Source organism: Thunnus albacares, chromosome 19 (genome assembly GCF_914725855.1).
Source record: "Thunnus albacares chromosome 19, fThuAlb1.1, whole genome shotgun sequence".
NCBI classification, from domain to species: Eukaryota; Metazoa; Chordata; class Actinopteri; order Scombriformes; family Scombridae; genus Thunnus; species Thunnus albacares.
This window is the reverse complement of record NC_058124.1, coordinates 16,502,690-16,520,491: the sequence shown is the minus strand read 5'-3', so window position 1 is coordinate 16,520,491 and position 17,802 is coordinate 16,502,690. Positions and strand designations below refer to the sequence as shown.

General features: G+C 39.1%; 1 protein-coding gene across 1 annotated transcript in view; it reads right to left on the bottom strand.

Annotated features, from left to right (window-relative positions):
• The window catches only part of csmd3b (CUB and Sushi multiple domains 3b), a 385,890-nt gene that overhangs the window by 193,579 nt on the left and 174,509 nt on the right, over positions 1-17,802 (bottom strand). The window contains exon 6 of the mRNA XM_044335847.1: positions 476-683. Coding sequence (XP_044191782.1) covers positions 476-683 — 208 coding nt within the window. The remainder of the gene's footprint in view (positions 1-475; positions 684-17,802) is intronic.

Genomic DNA, 17,802 nt, shown 5'->3' with positions numbered 1-17,802 from the left:
TTATACCACTTACCACATACAGCCTGCCTGTCCTGCTACATACAATGGGTTTTAAAATACTCTAATGTTAAACACATCAACAGATATTTAGATATTTCAACTTAAGCCTACTTACCTTTGTGCCATAGAATAATTGATGTTCACAAAATACATGCTTAATTATCAGGCCATCCGATCTGAACCTTGCCACCCACCCCTGAAATTTTATTGCATCATAAATACGTATTTTTCATTTTCATCGTCCGACTAAATGTATGCCTCTTACAACTGGAGAACTGTCCTGTCCCCTTCTGCAATTTAACACTGAACCGTGACTTATCCCTCGATTGCCATTCAGAGATGGTTGTGAAACTTAAAATACAAAATCTGACACAGATACACGGACAGTTCTGCCACATCCATAATTTCACGTTGCTCAACAGCACAATACCCAGGACTGACAAACATGACTGAATGAATAAATAGGGTAACTCACCAAATGGTTGGTGGTTCAGATCCCTCCACTTCTAGGTAGTCATACTTCTCCTCTGTCTGGAAGTCTGTAAAGATGACAGAGATGGTGTCTCCAGGTTCGGCCAATAGGATCCAAGTACAGTCGGCCTGGTTACCATAGTTGCCGGGGTAACCGGGACTGGTCACCACCCCACTGCCGCCCCTCACAGTGCCCCCACATGTGTCCTCAGCTGTCAATCAAATCAGAGTGACAAATAGAAAACCCGGGTTAGGGAGAGGAGGAGGGACCGAGGGGCGGACTTTTTTTTTAATTAAATTTTTTGCTTTTGGTTAAATTTCCACAGCTATATAAGATGGGGCGGATCAATTAGCGAATATATCAGTTCAGTTTATTTACCAAATTAGCAATTAAGATCTAATTTTCAATAGTACTACCATTATTTCTAATCCACTTTGAATGCAGGTTAGCCAGCCTGGCTCCCCACCTCTCTCTCCCTATATGAGGTGATTTTTTAAGTCACCTTAATTTTAGTATATATACAGGTACATTCCTTGCTCTCAACTCTTAATGTTATTTTGTGGCTTGAATGTTAGCAATGGGTGACTTTCTAATGACACATAATGTAAACTGTCAAGTCATACTAGCTAACCATATTGTGAAAATATGGAGCTCTTACATCACTCTTCAGATATGAAGTAGTAAAAATAGCACATAAATGGTTATGATAATCAGTTCTCTGCCATTAAGTAAGTTGATTTCGCTGAATGATGTTTTCTTTTAGTTAGAATCGGGAGTGGGGTTTAGGGGTTAGGCTGCAGTTCCTGTCACACTCAGAGCTGCTGTCCTCTCCACCAATAAGAAACTTAAGTTTTGCTTTTTTCAAATCACAGAGCTCCGCTCTCGTCTCCTCCAATCACCACCAAGGAACTTTAGATTTGACTGTGTCCCAATTGGCTGGTTTAGTGTCAGTCTATCAATTAATCCAATTAGTTTGAAAACATATAGACCAGATGTGATGATAATTTGTCTTTTTTTCTTAATTGTTGATCACATCTGATTAATAGTATTGTAATTGATAGTAGTACTGATTACTGTATAACAGATAAAGACACATGGATTGCGCTGTGCACACGGCATAAATTATACACATATAATTTATACAGATACACTCACAGAGAAAAAACATACTACATTGGCCCTTGTGTCACTGGGACATTGGTTGTGTGGTTTTTTTAAGAAGACTGTGCTCAATTTACTTTATTCAAAATACTTTTTGAATAGGTGGATGTTTTTAATTTGCAAAGCAAACTGAGCACAGCAACGTATCCACTGCCCCAGTGATTAAAGATACAATGTTGAACATTTTTTGCTGAGAGCGTACAAGTCCAACTGTAAACATGTTATAAATTATACCTGTATAATTTATAGTTATACATAAAAGAGGCAATACTGTATGTAACACACTCTTACATCAGACACGTATTTTCCTTCACACCAGTGAGTGCAATTTGAGATGACATGTGATTTATATTACTCTACAACATACCACATGTTGATATTATCAGTATTTATTGAGAGACAGAGATACACTATGTGTGTTCTCCTAAACTGCACTCACTGATAAGCTGAAAAAGACACATCCTTTATAAGAGTGTCGGCAGGCACTGTCAGATATACATGCACATCCAGGTGGTGCTGCCTTGGGGGATGCATGTACAGATGACAGAGATAGTAGGGACCAAGCCAGACTCCACCCACAGGAAGGGTAAAGAGAATAACTGTGGTCCGAGAATCACATCAAGCAAAAGACGATAACCAATAGAAATGAATAGAGACATTAGCAAAAGATATTAGAAATCGGACAGAACCGAGTGCACTGAGTAGAGACAGGAAATACACAGAGCCTAACAGGGGAACATAAATAGATATGAACAAACAAAGACAAACAGAACTAGAGTAAACAAAAAATAGAGAACCAGATTAAAATAGGCAAACGGTTGGTACAAACTGTGTCAAATACGAAACGAGAAACAGGATGAAATAAAAGAAGTGGTTTGAAAGGAATTTCAAGATAGACTGAGCTTTTTTCAATAGATCAATAGAGTGTGAAGTTAGGAACAATGCACGTTTTTGGGTTTTTTTGTCTCATTAGGAATGTTGCTTGTGTCAAAATGCATTGACATAAGCAGACGTTCAACATTTGCTGAGATGAAAAATAAGACGTGCATTATTCCAAACTACAGGTGCTGATGTATTGAAAATGAAGTAGGGAAAAGCATTATTTATTCATTAACAATTCATTCACATAAACAGATTCATGTAAGCCACTGAGTTAGTCAGACAGAAAGACAGACAGACAGTAAGACAGACAGACAGACAGTAAGACAGACAGACAGACAGGCACTGACAGATCATTCAGTTTTCCAGATAGACATTCATTCCAAAGCTAGACAGCCAAGGAGATTTGTGTAAATCAACCAACATCCAGAACCAAGACCTGCTGAGACCTCCGTCACATTTGCAGGAGAGCAATGATACAGTAGTCTGCATGTATGTTTGTGTGTGTGTGTGTGTGTGTGTGTCTGCACAGTGGGAGACGGTACTGCTTGCAGGATGACAGCTGTCACAGGTTTATCATGACAACAGGACGTCCGCAAGGACTGGTGGACACGCACCCGCATGCACGCGCACACACACACACATACACTGACATACACACACGCTCACACCTCTTACAGCCCTCCAGCTTATTGATGTGCCTGTGACAGTTGACAGACAGCTAGAAAAGCCTCAAGGTGCACTGATGTGTGGCTCTTATTCAAGAAGAGGAAATGAACTTGTAAAATAAAAAAGGATTAATAAACAAGTGAGCAGCGCTCTTATGTGCAGCAGACCTTTGGTGGATTTGACATTATGATATTGTAGCATTAAGGTCCTTCAGCAGCGATGTTTATAAGAAGCAGGCTTGAATTCTGATGTATATCTGGAGGAAATTTGAAAGCCATGTAAGGACTCAATGTGATAATTTTAGTTGACACATGATGCAATTAGGATCCTCACTAAGTCTGTTGTGTGTCATCTCGTAATGGCAGGGCTGTGCAGAGACCGCTTCAGGAGCAGCTGCTCTAATAAAAAGGGACATTTGTTGCGAGTTCACAGGGGGAGGGTGAGAAGTCCAGAAACCTATAGCCAACACTGATTACCTTCTGTTAAATGTTTGTGCATCAGACATGACATGGAACCAGTCAGCTTTCCATGTTGCATCTGCTAATTTTGGATACAGCTTACTCCTGCTCCATCAATCATGATGGGTGTGACAGTGTTAAATATTACTGACTGTACTTCTACAATTTTCTGGTCCCATCAGTTCCCTTTCCGTTGCAGCTGCAGTTTAATATGAAATGAATATACCACATGCAGAACAAAAAGATGTTATCTTTCAGAAGCAGATAGCAGTTTCATGTTTTTTAATATTAGTTTTCTTTAATAATTTAAACAGCTTGCCTTTTAACTGTATAGAACAAATTATCTCAATTTGTAATCCTTCAACATCTGAACAGAGTTGAAGAATGGGATTTCATTACATACAAGTCTGATCAGCTTATAGCAGAAATCTTTAAATCCAATAAGCATTTAAATTAATCTGTGTCTGACAACAAAGGAGCACTGAGGTCACTGCAGCTACATCTGATCCATAATGGAGCCTGCTTGAAAATGTGACACACAATACTTACTTTAAAATTATTACACAATGATTGATAGTGAAAATAAATAAATAACTGTGGTTGCCTTTTAAAACTGACACATCCATGCCATATTTAGTAAACAAAAACATGTCCAAGCTATTGTATAATGGCTTATGGCTATCCCAAAATGTCCCAATTAGAGCAGTAAATTAATAGCGTTGTGAAACATGCCATAATTTCAGCTTTTTATATTTCTTCTTCCAATCCTATTTTTTTATCCATCCATACACCTGTCCATGCACCCATCCCATTTGCCATTTCCAGGTCTTTTCTACATATTTACCTGTAGCTAATAATCTCGAACATTAGCATTCATTTTGATGGACTTGAAGCTCACAGTGGTGCACTACATAGTCTTCTTGGTTACAAATATCATACTTGACATTTGATTTGTATTAGGGGTTCATGTGTGCTACTCCTTGAAATGTAGAGGCTTAATTTCTTTTCATCGTAATCTTTGCTAAATGCAAGACATGACACCCTTTTGGGCTCCTTAGCGTCTTTTTTAAAGCAGGGTTTTTGAAAAGCACTTGCATTATGAGATGCATAACCCATGTTTTGAGATATTACATGTGAAAGAAAAACAAATCAAGAAGATAAATGAGCATAAGGGGATGATCTTCTTTTTCAGATCAGTCTTTCTACTATGATTTCATCACGGGGGCCAATTTGAGTAAATCTATTGGTAAGTGAGGGCTTTGCTATCCGGCTGCACTGATCTGCTGTGTTCTGTTCTCTGCTTTTATTTTAGACGGCACGGTTTTGGCAACCTGGGGAGGCTGAGCTCATGCTCATGCTCCAGCACGCTGACCCACAGGAGGAGGGAAAGTGTGTGTGGAGGAGGGCGCTATATGTGTTAGTTTGTGTGTGTGTGTGTGTGTGTGTGTGTGTTTGTGCGAGGAAGAGAGAGGGAAAGAGTGTTGGCCATGTTGTTTTCATTTCTCCTCACATCAGTGAGCTAGTATTGCCCTTTTCTTTGCCTTTCCGTCCCCCGCTCTCTCCAGTTGTTGCTGTATCACCACCTCTCTATTCTTTCCTACTGGTCTCTCCTCGCTACACCCCTCCTCTTCCCTTTTCTGCATCAAGATCTTTTTTTTTTTATAGTAGAACAGAAAATCTCCTCCTCTACACTCCTCCTATCTTTTTTCCTCCTTATCCTCACCTCCCTCCCTCTGTTCTCCCCTTTATGCTTCCTTCTCTCTTCCTCATACATCCTTGCCTCTCACCCTCCCACTCTCCTTCCTCATCATTCCCCCTCCTAACTGTTCCCATCTCACCCTCCCTCGCTCCTTCTCTCTCATGGCCTGGGGTGCTTTGATCACTCGTTCTTAGCCTCCTCTCCCATCCGTTCATCCCCTCTTCCCCACTGTGCTGTCATCAATATCGCAGTCATCTGAGGATTCCTTCTTTATCCTTCTCTGTCTCGCTGTGTCTTTCTTTAAGATCTTACTCTCTCTGCATTTCACTCTCCGTCTCTCATTCTCCGTCTCTCACTCTCCGTCTCTCTCTCTCTCTCTCTCTCTCTCTCTTTCTCTCTGCTGATTGATTTTATGTTTAATGGCTTTTCTGGCCTCATCTCTTTCTCTCCCCTCTTTTCCACTTGCCGTTTCTTCCCCCTCTTCCCTTCCTTCTGTCCCATAACTCCATCTCTTTTCTGCATCACTTTGATAGGCAGATCACTATCACTAGCAGATTCGCTGTCTCTCACAAACACACACACACAAACACACACACACACACACCAACTTCAATCACAGAAGACCCAGTGTGCTGTCAGCCTCTAAGGATTATGGGCCATCTACATCATCCTCTCCTCTCCTCTCCTCTCCTCTGTCTTCAGGCTGCATCCATCCATCCCTTCTGCTCTCTTATCTACATCCACCCATCCATCCATCAACCTCTTGCCCCTCATATGCTGTAAAGCTGAATATATATAGCTACCTCTCTTTCTCCCCCATCACTCCCTTCCATACCTTTCACACCTCGGTTTACCTGCCATGAATGACTGAACAGACAGGAGTGTGACTTTTTAACATGTGCACATCACTGATCCAGCATTTGTTTGTTTTTTAAAAAAAAAAAAAAATTAAATGTATTTATTTCAGTAAGTCACAAGATGCTAATCGGGCTTTCTGAGCAGCTGCACTGTGTGTGTGTGTGGTCTTCACTTGTAGTCTCAATGTCACTTTCACCATCCCGTCCTGCCAGGATGCATTAAGTGACAGTTCTAGATGCATAAAAATCAGATATTGCAGACAGATCCATCAGATCTCTGAAACTAGTAATGGAATTGGTTGCAATGTGATCATAATCCAAGTCCATTTTTGAATGTGGTCCAGTCACAATGTGCACATAATTAATGCAAAGAAAGAGACGGAGTGAGAAATGTGATTGTAACTCATACAATCTGATTTTACGGATCAGAATTTTAAGAAATTACATGAAACATACAAACTATATTAGAGTGAAATTACATGCTCTACAGTCTTGAATCTCACTTGTGCCCTTTTTTGGAGACATACACATAAGAGATTAAAAAAGTTACTTGCTCAAATTTCCAGAAGTGACCCAGGCTTCTTTTCCATCCATGAAATGCGTGTTATGTATAATGGTCTGTTTTAATTAGTTTCAATTAGTCTGTCCATTTGCTCCATAGAATTTTATTTCTTTTCCCTCCAGAAGAAGAAGGGCCAAGATGCTTTACCTTTGGTCCAGCACTGTGTGTAATGGGATTTTTCAAGCGCAGGGTGCAGCTCTTTGAAGCACAAATGAAACAAATCCACCTTCAGAACTTCCAGGGAAGATGTCTGACTAAATCTTGTTGTTCAGGAAATAATTTTTCAGTTGATTTAGTAGTGTGTATGTAAAATTATGCATCAGGAGATCAGTGTTCGCACCATCTGGTCTTGTAAAACGGCCTCATATTCATTGGCCGCTACTCGACCATGCAGCTAACATGTGGGCTAAAGGCATCTTTCATTTTGCCAAATGTAAACCCATCTGGATGCAGAAAGAAATTGTGATATATGACACATGCTCTCACATGTACAGATATTATCCTCCTCACATCCAGAAAGTGTTACGGTGTCGTTTCAGACCTATCATAAATACCAGCTTTGGGAAACTGATGATAAAATTTTTAAAGCTGCAGGGTTTGCGGGGTTTACATTTATCCTGTTTAGATTCTGTGTATCGCTTGTCTGCGAGCTTCAACTTGTGACCACTGTTTGTTGATGCGGGAGGCTTGTCATGACTGGAGACTGCTCCCCCTCAGGTACTCAGGTATCAACTGTTTTATGTCTTCAGAGATCTGCTGCCACATTTTCATGAAAGTGATGACCGTCACACCACATTTAAAGCAGACAAATACCCACATTCAACTCCGTATGACTCATCTGTGTAGCTGCCTTCGCAAAAGTGATTTAGTAACTTCAAATTCAGTCACTTTTTATGTGGCATTCCCATTACTCTTGCTTTCCCTCATATATTGCTATCATATTTTTCTATCCCTCTTCTAAATCTTGTTAGAAGCATATTGGTTGTAATGTAATGCTTGCCAGCATTACATTTTAGACGAAGTCATAGCGTTTAGGGCATGCACACACACCCACACACAACTAGTAACCACGCTGACCTTCAGCTCCTCCCACCATCTGTCCACAAATCAAAGAACAGATGCTGTCTGCCAGTCAACTAACAGCCTGACATTTAGACCAATTAGGGCAGAAGAGTGATATAATGTTAGATCACCAGAAGGAGACAAAGTGAGAAGCCACTGACTGATAGATAGATTGCTATCATGATTATTATTCTTAAAGTAGCCTTTGACCCTGACTTACTGAATTATATTTAGTTTGCTGGTAAAAGATGTAGTGAGATAAATTTTGAATCTCATTATACTGTGATTATTCTCTTCCCAGGATTGATACAATTTGACCCCTGCTATGACCTCATTTAACTAATATCAGGGTAAATATGCCATGGCTATTGCAGAATATGTATTGCACCAACCAGGACAATCATGTTAGTGTTATACTGGTTTCAGAGGACAGGATCATTAAACTATTATGTTAAAAAAAACACCCCCAGAAGTGGTAGAGATTTAGTGTCTTGTTCAGGAACACTTCAGCAGTACAGATCGTTTGGTCATAGAGCGGTGGCCCCATTCACTAAACCACCCTGCCCCAACAGAAAGAAAGTAAAAATTACTGTAAAATATGGTACTAGATGAAAGGAGAGGAGAAGAAGGAGGTTAGAAATGTTAAACTAAATGACAAATCAATTGAATGAGAAAAAGAGAGGAATAAAAATATAGGAAATTGAGGGTAAACAAAAAAAGGAGCAGAATGGAAAAGTAAGACTCTCTCCGCCTCTCTTGCCACCTGACTCCAGAGCAGCACTTAGATGGATGAGCTGTTTTCTCATTTGGTCATTAAACAGAGTTTCTAAATTATCAACCGTAACGACAAACTCCTAAAGTTGTGATTTATAAGTATTACCTCTCATTCTTTCACCCTCCCCTTCTCCCTCTCTTTTATTCTCGGATAGTAGGTGTGTCTGAGAGAGTGTCTGCTTATGTGCATGTTTGACAGTGTGCGTGTGTGTGCTCACCTGTGTCCGTCCCTGGTTTTGTGTATGTGTCTGCCTATTTCAATGTGCTTTCATCCGTGTGTGTGTGTGTGTGGGGTGGGGGGGGCAAGCTGGAAGGGGGACAGAGTGAGAGAGAGACCCTGGGTGTCAGTGAGTGTTAAATGTCATCCCTGACATCTTAAACAAATAGCTGCGTACTGAGAGTTTAACGCATCACAGCCCTGACGAAATACATTCCACTCTTGTCTCTCTTCTCCATATTCGCTTCTCCTCTCCTGCCCTTCTTTCCCCGTCTATCCTTCCCTTTCCTGTGTGGCCTGTCGGGGCACACACAATTACATTTTTCTAATTATCTACCTACTTAAAGATCGGTTGATAGATTCAGAATCATAATGTGTTGAAAAAGCAAACTACGCTAACTATGCTAGTCAATATAGTTCACTTGAATGTGATTAGATGTTACGACCGAGCTCGTAACCAAACAGGTGATGCATCAGGAGCATGACCAAGTGTTCCGCCTGAACTAATGCAAACTAATGCATGCAAGCTATGTGACACCATCCTCACTTACACACCATTCAACTGATTGATGGTAGAATAGCATGAAATTAGGAAAAAACAGCAACTGTTTTGCAAAAGTTTTATGAGGAAGGAAATACATTCAATATATCATTAAGCCTCAGGGATCCGTGCAGTACATTTTGGTGAGAAACACTAAACATAAACATAACTGTGTTGATTTACAAGAAAAATCCACAGGGTGCCTTTAACTTTCTTTGTGTGTGACAAACAAAGATAAATAAGATAACTGTTGTATTAGAGAGGGCATGTAGAAGAAGAGAGACATACAATGGTCAAATGAAATATAGATGACACACTATGAAAAGTGATGTGTCTTTCTAAAGAGAGGATTATTAGATTACTGTCACCAAGTATAGTCACAGTAATAAAGTACTGTCACAAAGAATTTGATAGCAAAATGCCACATGTCTCTCATGATGACAGTCTCTCAAAAATGCTTATGAGACAAAACTTTAAATGGCCGATTTCAAATAGTTTCTGACAGGCCATCTATAGACTGTACAGACTTGAAATGGCGACTGCGATATGTCCTGACACAGATCAACCGCCATAAAGTCAGATCAGTATGCTAGTCTATATCTAGCTGACATTTAGACCTGAATAATCAATATATAGACAATGAGATACTGATCAATATCAATAAGAAAAAGTCCTCACATGTAAAGTTGATCACATGTACAAAACACTTCATTCCTTCTCAGTGTGTATAGTTGACCCTTTTTGCTTTCCATAATCAATACTTAGGCATGAAAATGCAGATCAATACAACCAGTTATGTCACAAGAGATCAGCAGGACAAAGGTGTCTAAATGGACATCTCGTCTTGCCTTCAATAATGTCAAACTGTGCATGAATAACCAACTGCAGTGAGACTGTTACTGTCATGAAAACTGATCATTTAGTCTATCTGCTTCTGCTTCCATTCCACAATCAAGATTGGTATAAAAGATGATACCCCAAGTATAATGTATATATTTTCTATCTAAATTATCTAGTTTTATTATCTACCCATGCCGATGATTAATGAGAAGCAATGTTAAACTTTACTTTGCTTGATGTATTTTCTTAAAAATGTCATTATACTAAAATATTTGATATGTATAGTTTCTAAAGGTATGATGATGAGTTTGTAAACCTGCGGCCTGTGGTAATTATTATAGCAATTACCATGTCATCCGCACTGAGAATCAAAATAGTCAAGGTGCAGTATTTATATACAAGGACATGTAACTGGATCTGTATGAAGTGAAAAATGTTGAATGACTACATTTTGGAAGAAATGGATGATAAGAATCGTTCAACTGGTTCTGTTTGTGAGAATCTGTGATTGAACAAACTTTATCTTGCAAGAACAATATACTGCAAGGTATATAAAGGACAGGAAGAGGAGAAACAGGAAGAAGGGACAAAGAGTGATCAGAAGAGATAAGGAGAGATCGAAAGGAAAGACAAGTAGCAGAGAGAGAAGGGAGAAAAGTGCAGCATCTATGACGACTTTAAGACTCTCATCCAATTAGTTTTTCATTGGTGACAATAGAAAGTAACAGAATAAGAACGACAGCAAAACAAAGACATACTGTATCTGTGATAACCTTTATGTCTATGCTTTTATCTGTATTTTTTGTTGCTTTTTAAAGCAATATTATAAACCTCAGTTTATTTCATGAATACATTTTATTTAACCTGACTTGTGAGAAAGAGAAAATAACATTCAAACACATAAAATGGTACTTTTTTTTTTTATGATGCCCACTCTGGAATTTGAATATTCAAAATATGTGACATGTTTTCAACAACTTGTAAACAATCTCTGCAGTGATGTCGATATTGACATTGAAAGGTGCACATAAAGACAGAAGGAGTCTGTTGTACCGAAGACATTCGAGAACTGCCTCTCATGAATTTCTCCATAGATGAAGTTTGATAGTTACAATGTTCCCATCTATCCCCATCACTCATTACTGTTAACAGCAGCCATTATACAGTCCCATCCATACAGATGCATTAAGTTACAATTTGAGATGTTGTATTTATCATCCAGCTGTCATAAAATTCTGATGACTACTGATAAAGATGTGTGTGAGAGAGCCAGGGAGAGAGAGCCAGAGAGAGATGTTAGCTGAGGGAAAGACAGATGACAGACAAAACAGAGATGATGACAGATGATTTAATGAAGAACTGACTTGCTGGAAGGAAAGAAAACCAATTAGAAGACACAACAGAAGCATGGAGCGAGGGAGAGAAAGATGTGGAAAGAGAGGCATGAGGAGGAAGATGGATGAATATTGGATAGAGATGGATCAAGGCAGTGATTGAGAGGACTAGTGAGAACAATGGAGACATGAGAAGAGAGATGGAGAAATATGAATACAGGTAAAGAGCAACACCGAACACAGAAGTAGAGAGATGCGGATAGACACAATTGTGATGCAGACAGAGACAGTCGAGGAGAGAGATAGAATTGCACGAAAGATCGATGGATGGAACGGTTTAAAGATAAGAATTTCAGATTATATCGCATTGAAAAAGAGAGAGCGTTGTGATGTGTATATGAGGGAAGATGTGGAAGCTCATAGGGATTGAAAGTAAAATGTCTTTCAAGGCTAGAAAGGAGCTGAAAGAAATCCTCTAAACTGAAGACATTTTGTCAGTGCTTATTTTGCTCAGAAGCTAGTTTGAATTTAGGAATAATGGTTTAATTAAGCAAAAATTATTATAGTGAACACAACTCAAATGCAACAATAACATGAAAAAAATGGGTCATTGGACATAAAATGGAAAACCAAAGGATGAAGTGTGTGAATTTGTGGGTCTGTCTGTCTGTCTGTCTGTCTGTACAGGCCTCTGAGCATGTGTGTATCTGGCTGATACTCAAATGGTATCTGAGTATTCTGAACTCCTCGTTCCTTGTGGTTTTGTCTCATTCAGTCTCTCTTGAATGTTCAATGGAAGGAGAGAGAACAAAGTGCTGGAAACTTTCTTTTCACTGCTGCCTGAAGCACTTTGTTTTCTCATTTTCTATCACTTTTTTGTTTTTCCTCCCACTCTTCACCTTCTCAGTTTCTGACCATGAACTCTGCCGTAATTCAATGTGGTTACACACACAGCGCTGCTGAATGAGCGAATATGAATTAAGTCATCTGCCTGTTTTCTTTTCTACTTTACATCTTCTTCTGCACGGTCCTTCTCTCTGTCTGTCTCCATCGCTCTCTTTTCTTTTCTTCACCAGCAAATGTTCACTCCAACCATCACTCCATCTTCTTCTAGTAAAGGTCCATTTCAAGTAGTTTTAAATACACCCTGCATGTATATGTATATGTATGCATACGTGCATATGTATCTGTGCATGTCTGTTGGCGGGTAGCACGCATTTGTGAACATCTGAGAGTTAGTGTGTGTTTGAATTATTTATGAAGCCTAAGTGTTCCTCTGGGAGAAATGCAATACAACACGAATCTACTATCTTATTCACAACGTGTCTATTTATATGTTTCAAACATGCAACGCCTGAGGAGACTGAGGTCTTCAAAGCCTAAAACTGGACATTGTGCAACCCATTTCCATAATATATAGTTAATCGTTAAAACAATGTTCACAGTCTATAATCTTCATATACAGTAGTTATACAGCCTACTGAACAGTGTAGAGCTATCGTATGTCTTACCCTGGCATGTACATTATAGAATCATCTAATATTGTCACTGTCTGTTTAATATTCCAGAACAGTCATATGATTCTCAATCCATGGCAACATTGTTTAACATAACGTAACCTTCAAGAAAGGTTTGCACTCGATCCCAGGCAAAGACGACACTCTCAACACTCCAAAGAGGGCATGGATTGAGGGTAGTTGGTATAATGTCATATTGCAACAGATCTATGTCAAGATATGGATTTGGCTATAACATCTCTTCCATTATTAAATACATTTTTTATTATATACACTCAAATTGCACCACACGCAGTGCAATTCATTGCATGTTATCAAGTACAGCTGGTAAGTTAAAAGCAAATTACACTTTCTGCGTTCCTATGTAGACACCCATGTAGTATAGACAGAACTGCATGCGTCTCTACTGTCTGTATCCACATCTGTGTCCTTTTTCGAGCATAGCTGAACTTTTAGGCCAATGGTTGTTGCCTGGAGGTCAGGGTCAGGATCGAGATAAATATTAAGGGTCATGATAGAATAGGAGAGAAAATTAAGTAATATCTGATGATAATAAAATTATGTTTATTTTTTCATACTTTTTTCCAATATTTTCTTTTTTTTTTCTTTTGAAATACTGTATAATTTCACCTCTCTATGCTCCAATATTACTCACATCAAAAATCTGAGCAGAGAAAATGATGATGACAAAATGGTTGGGAATCAGTGAGTTAGCAATACATGAGATTGTACACCTAAACAATTCTTCACTTGCATGCTAAGTAAAGAGGGGTGAATAAATAGAGACAGACAGCACTACAAGCCAGAGACAAGCTGTGTTGGAGCGGGATGCTTGTAGAAATGTTTCCTTATTGTTTAAGAGCCTGATTTTACACAGTCACACAAAAATATTGTGTTCGTGTGCATGCGACTGTTATTTTGACACAATGTGCTTTTCATTAACGTGGATTATCATGTGTATCTGTGTGTATTTGTGTGCACTAAACAGTGGTATTTCTGTGACTGTGAGTGTAATTGTGATTATGTTCGATAGTGTCTTTGTTTTATAAACACAGATAGTTGTATTTGTATGTTAAATATTGTGTGTGTGTGATAAAGGGTGTGTATCGCCGAGTCATGCATAGGTGAACAGCCTGATTGCCTGCTACATTGTGAATGAACCAGTCATGCATATTGACTACTGATAGACACACCAAAACCCAATGGAGAGTGTGTGTGTATGTGTGCATGAACCTGACTGTCATATCTGTGTGTTTGTATGTGTAGGTGCATGAATGTGCATGCTTCTGTGTAAAAAAGCATGCATGTCCACACATACCATACACATATGTCTCTATCTGTATCTCGGTGTATGTGGGTGTTCCTTGTTTGTTTTCAAATAGCATATAAAATGCAGACATGCCTAGTTTAACTAAATGGTTGCCCTGAAGCCACACTAAACAAGCAAATCATGCATGTGTAGTGGCATCTCCTCAGGGAGTGTCTGTCTGTGTGTTTGTGTAAACGTGTGTGTTAGCTATGTGTTGTTGGTGCATGAAAATGAATATGAATGACTGAATTCATGTCAGTATGGTGTAGTGTGGCATTTCATCTATTTTCATTTAGCGGCGGAAGGCAACCACAGCAAGAATACGATCTCCGCTGTTTAAGACAATGCAACATTTCAGAGTCATTCTAGTGGTAGTATGAAGTACTGTTCCCTCAGCAACCGCGATGTGTCTACCTGTGATACTGGAAGTACTGTATATACATAATTAAGCTCAATATTTACAATGTGTTGTTCATCACGATACTATGTAAAAACTGTGAGCTTAGCAACCTGCTCAGTCATCAAAACTGTGGCAAAAGTGCAGTCAAAACTAAAATCCCCCTCACCAGCACTAATTTAAAAGAGGAAAAAGGGATGCTGTTCTATGTGTTAGTAAGTCATAAAAAGTGTAGACCTGTAACTTTTTTGGGAAACTACTTTCCAACACATGTCATGTCTCTGAACCCAGTGGGGGTCGGATCATTTCCTATGCTTTCAATGTGAAAAGTAGAAATTCTGAATAACTCTGCTGATGAGGGTGTTAAAAATTCAGCACTACAGGTGGAGGATAGTTAACAATCTCTAATTCCACAGTACCTATTCTTTCATCTATATCAGAGGACGTGCACTGTTTTTAACACTTGTGTGGCTGTCTCTCTCACTGTCTGCCTTTATGTCATCTCTTAATCTACAAAATGGCTTCATATTGGCTAAACGTATCCCACTTAATGCGCGTCCTCCTTCTAATGCATTATGTTTTCAGCATGTATGTGATGCTTACTGTTGTTTCTGGTCTTCTCCATGTGTCTCCTTTTCTCCATCTGTGTCAGCTACAGAACCTCTTTATGCTAAAACTATATTATGCATGCAGATAGAACGCCTAAACAGCGGTCTCCGTGGTAACCCAAAACACATCCATCATCATCACCATGACAACCAGGGATAGAACCGTCAATCAGCACTGTCCCAAGGGAATCTAGGATAAGCCTATACACCCACATCTTTACCGACAAATACAGATGAACGAACACGTCCGCGTATGAGCACATGCACACAAATGTTGCGCACACACAACCGAATACATATGTACGCAGACAAGACAGTGGAACAGACACACACCCACACACATACATACACACACAGAAAACTATGTTGTCTAGGGTATTTACCATCACACTCCATCAGTTGTGAGATTACACACAACTTTATCCACACACTCGGTCACACACACAGACACTAAAGTTGGGCATGGCCAGATCCATCATAAACTGACATACAGCAGGTTGGTGCACAAGGGCCCTTTGCCATGAGGGGGCCCATGAGCAGATGGCTTAAAAATACAGCCAGCCAACTTCTTTTTTTTTTTAAATATCTTTTGGGGCATTTTTTTAATGCCTTTATTGGATAGCCACGGTTGAGATATGACAGGAAACAAGGGCAGTTAGAGACAGAAAATCAAACCACAGACATTGCATTTACATGGCATTTTTTGCATGGCTATCCAACTTCATAAGATTTGTCCATGGGGATATAATCACTTCCTAAACAGCAGCTACATAATTTAAAAACTGAAGCTGTTATCTTTTATTCTATCTTATTTTATTAATGCTTATCTTGTGTCATCTTCGCTCTTTATTCTTTCTTTCTTTTTTCTTTCTTTCTTTCTCTCTTTCTTTCTTCCTTTCTCTTTTTTCTTCCATACATTTTTCAGTCGCTAACTACTTCTGCATACGTTCACCTACAGAAAGCATCCAAATATCAAAATGTTCAGCTCTTTAAAGACAGTACTGCTATCATTCAGATTTTTTTATAACTTTTATACTTTTTTATATAATTCTTAAATATATATTGTATTAACATTTATATTTAAGTATTTATGGTTAAGTATTCATACTTAACATGGTACCTCTAGCGCCATCAAGTGGTCAGTTATTACGTGTTTTATGTTTTGGCTAACAACTTATGAACTGTGAAGCATGGCAAAATAATATTTGCACACTGAGTTACTTTGATGAAGCTGATTCGCCTGATATAAGCCACGCCCATTTGCACCTGGAAAAATTTTCTGCCTTTTTAGATTTTTTGGTAAACACATGCTTTGCTACTTTTGGCATATATTTCATCTAATCTTTACCAAACTTGGTACATATCATATTTAGATATCCCTGAACAAAAGTTTGTTTTTGGGTATCACTTACCCTTTGTCTGTAATTGGTTACCAAGCTTTTTAAGGCGTGGCCTGATGCACTTAATGCGCCATAACTCTTCAATACTAAATTGGACTACAACCAAATTTGGAAATGTTGCACATACAGGCACATTGCAGAAGTGTGTAACATTTCATACAGTTCTACCCAGAGGGGGCGTTTAAAGTAAAATTATAACACGATTATTCTGCAAGTTCTCACAAGTTCTCCATGAGAATGTGCATAACATATTGAATCATGGCACCAATAGCCCCACCTTGTGGTCTTTAGTGAAACACCACACTATTTATTAACTGCCATATCTCTTTAATGTAATATTCCATGGTAACCAAGTTCAGCAAAGTTGCACAGATGGGGACACTGAACAAGTTTGTAGCATTTGATACAATTTCACCTGTAGCTGGCTCTAAAAGATTTTTTTTCTTCAGAAAATGCAAAAATTTTAGTTAATTTAGATTCAATTATTACCTAGCCTGAGAAAAGTAAAGTAAATGATGAATTAACTCTGATCTGAACCCTGCTGCTCTGTTGTTTTGTGATGTACTCTCAATAAAATGCCAACAAGAGTAAAGTTTTGTCCTGAATGTCTACAACTCCCTCTCACTCATGCTTCCTCTCTGGAGTGGAAGAGTAATAAAGTCTTAACCTTTCTGCACTTCCTCTTCGTTTCTCACAGACATATCCTGACCATAACCTTTTCCCCCCTCTGTCTCTCTTCCACTCACTCTATCTCTCTGCATCTCTCTCTCCCTCTTGCTTTCTCACCATCCCTCCCTCTCTCTCAGATTAAACTGTCTATCCTGCTGTCCCCCTTGAAATCCCCTGTTACACACCACCTCAGGCTGTGTGTGTGCATGTGTGTGTGTGTGTATGTATAAGCCAGACATGCTAGCTGAGCATTAACCTGTCAAAGTATCAAGAGACAGGGGAAAAGGAGAGCAGAGAAGAGAAATAGAGCAAAGGGGAGTGACAGAGAGAAAGTGAAAGAAAGAGGGAGTTGGGTCAGCAGACCCAGAACTCGACAT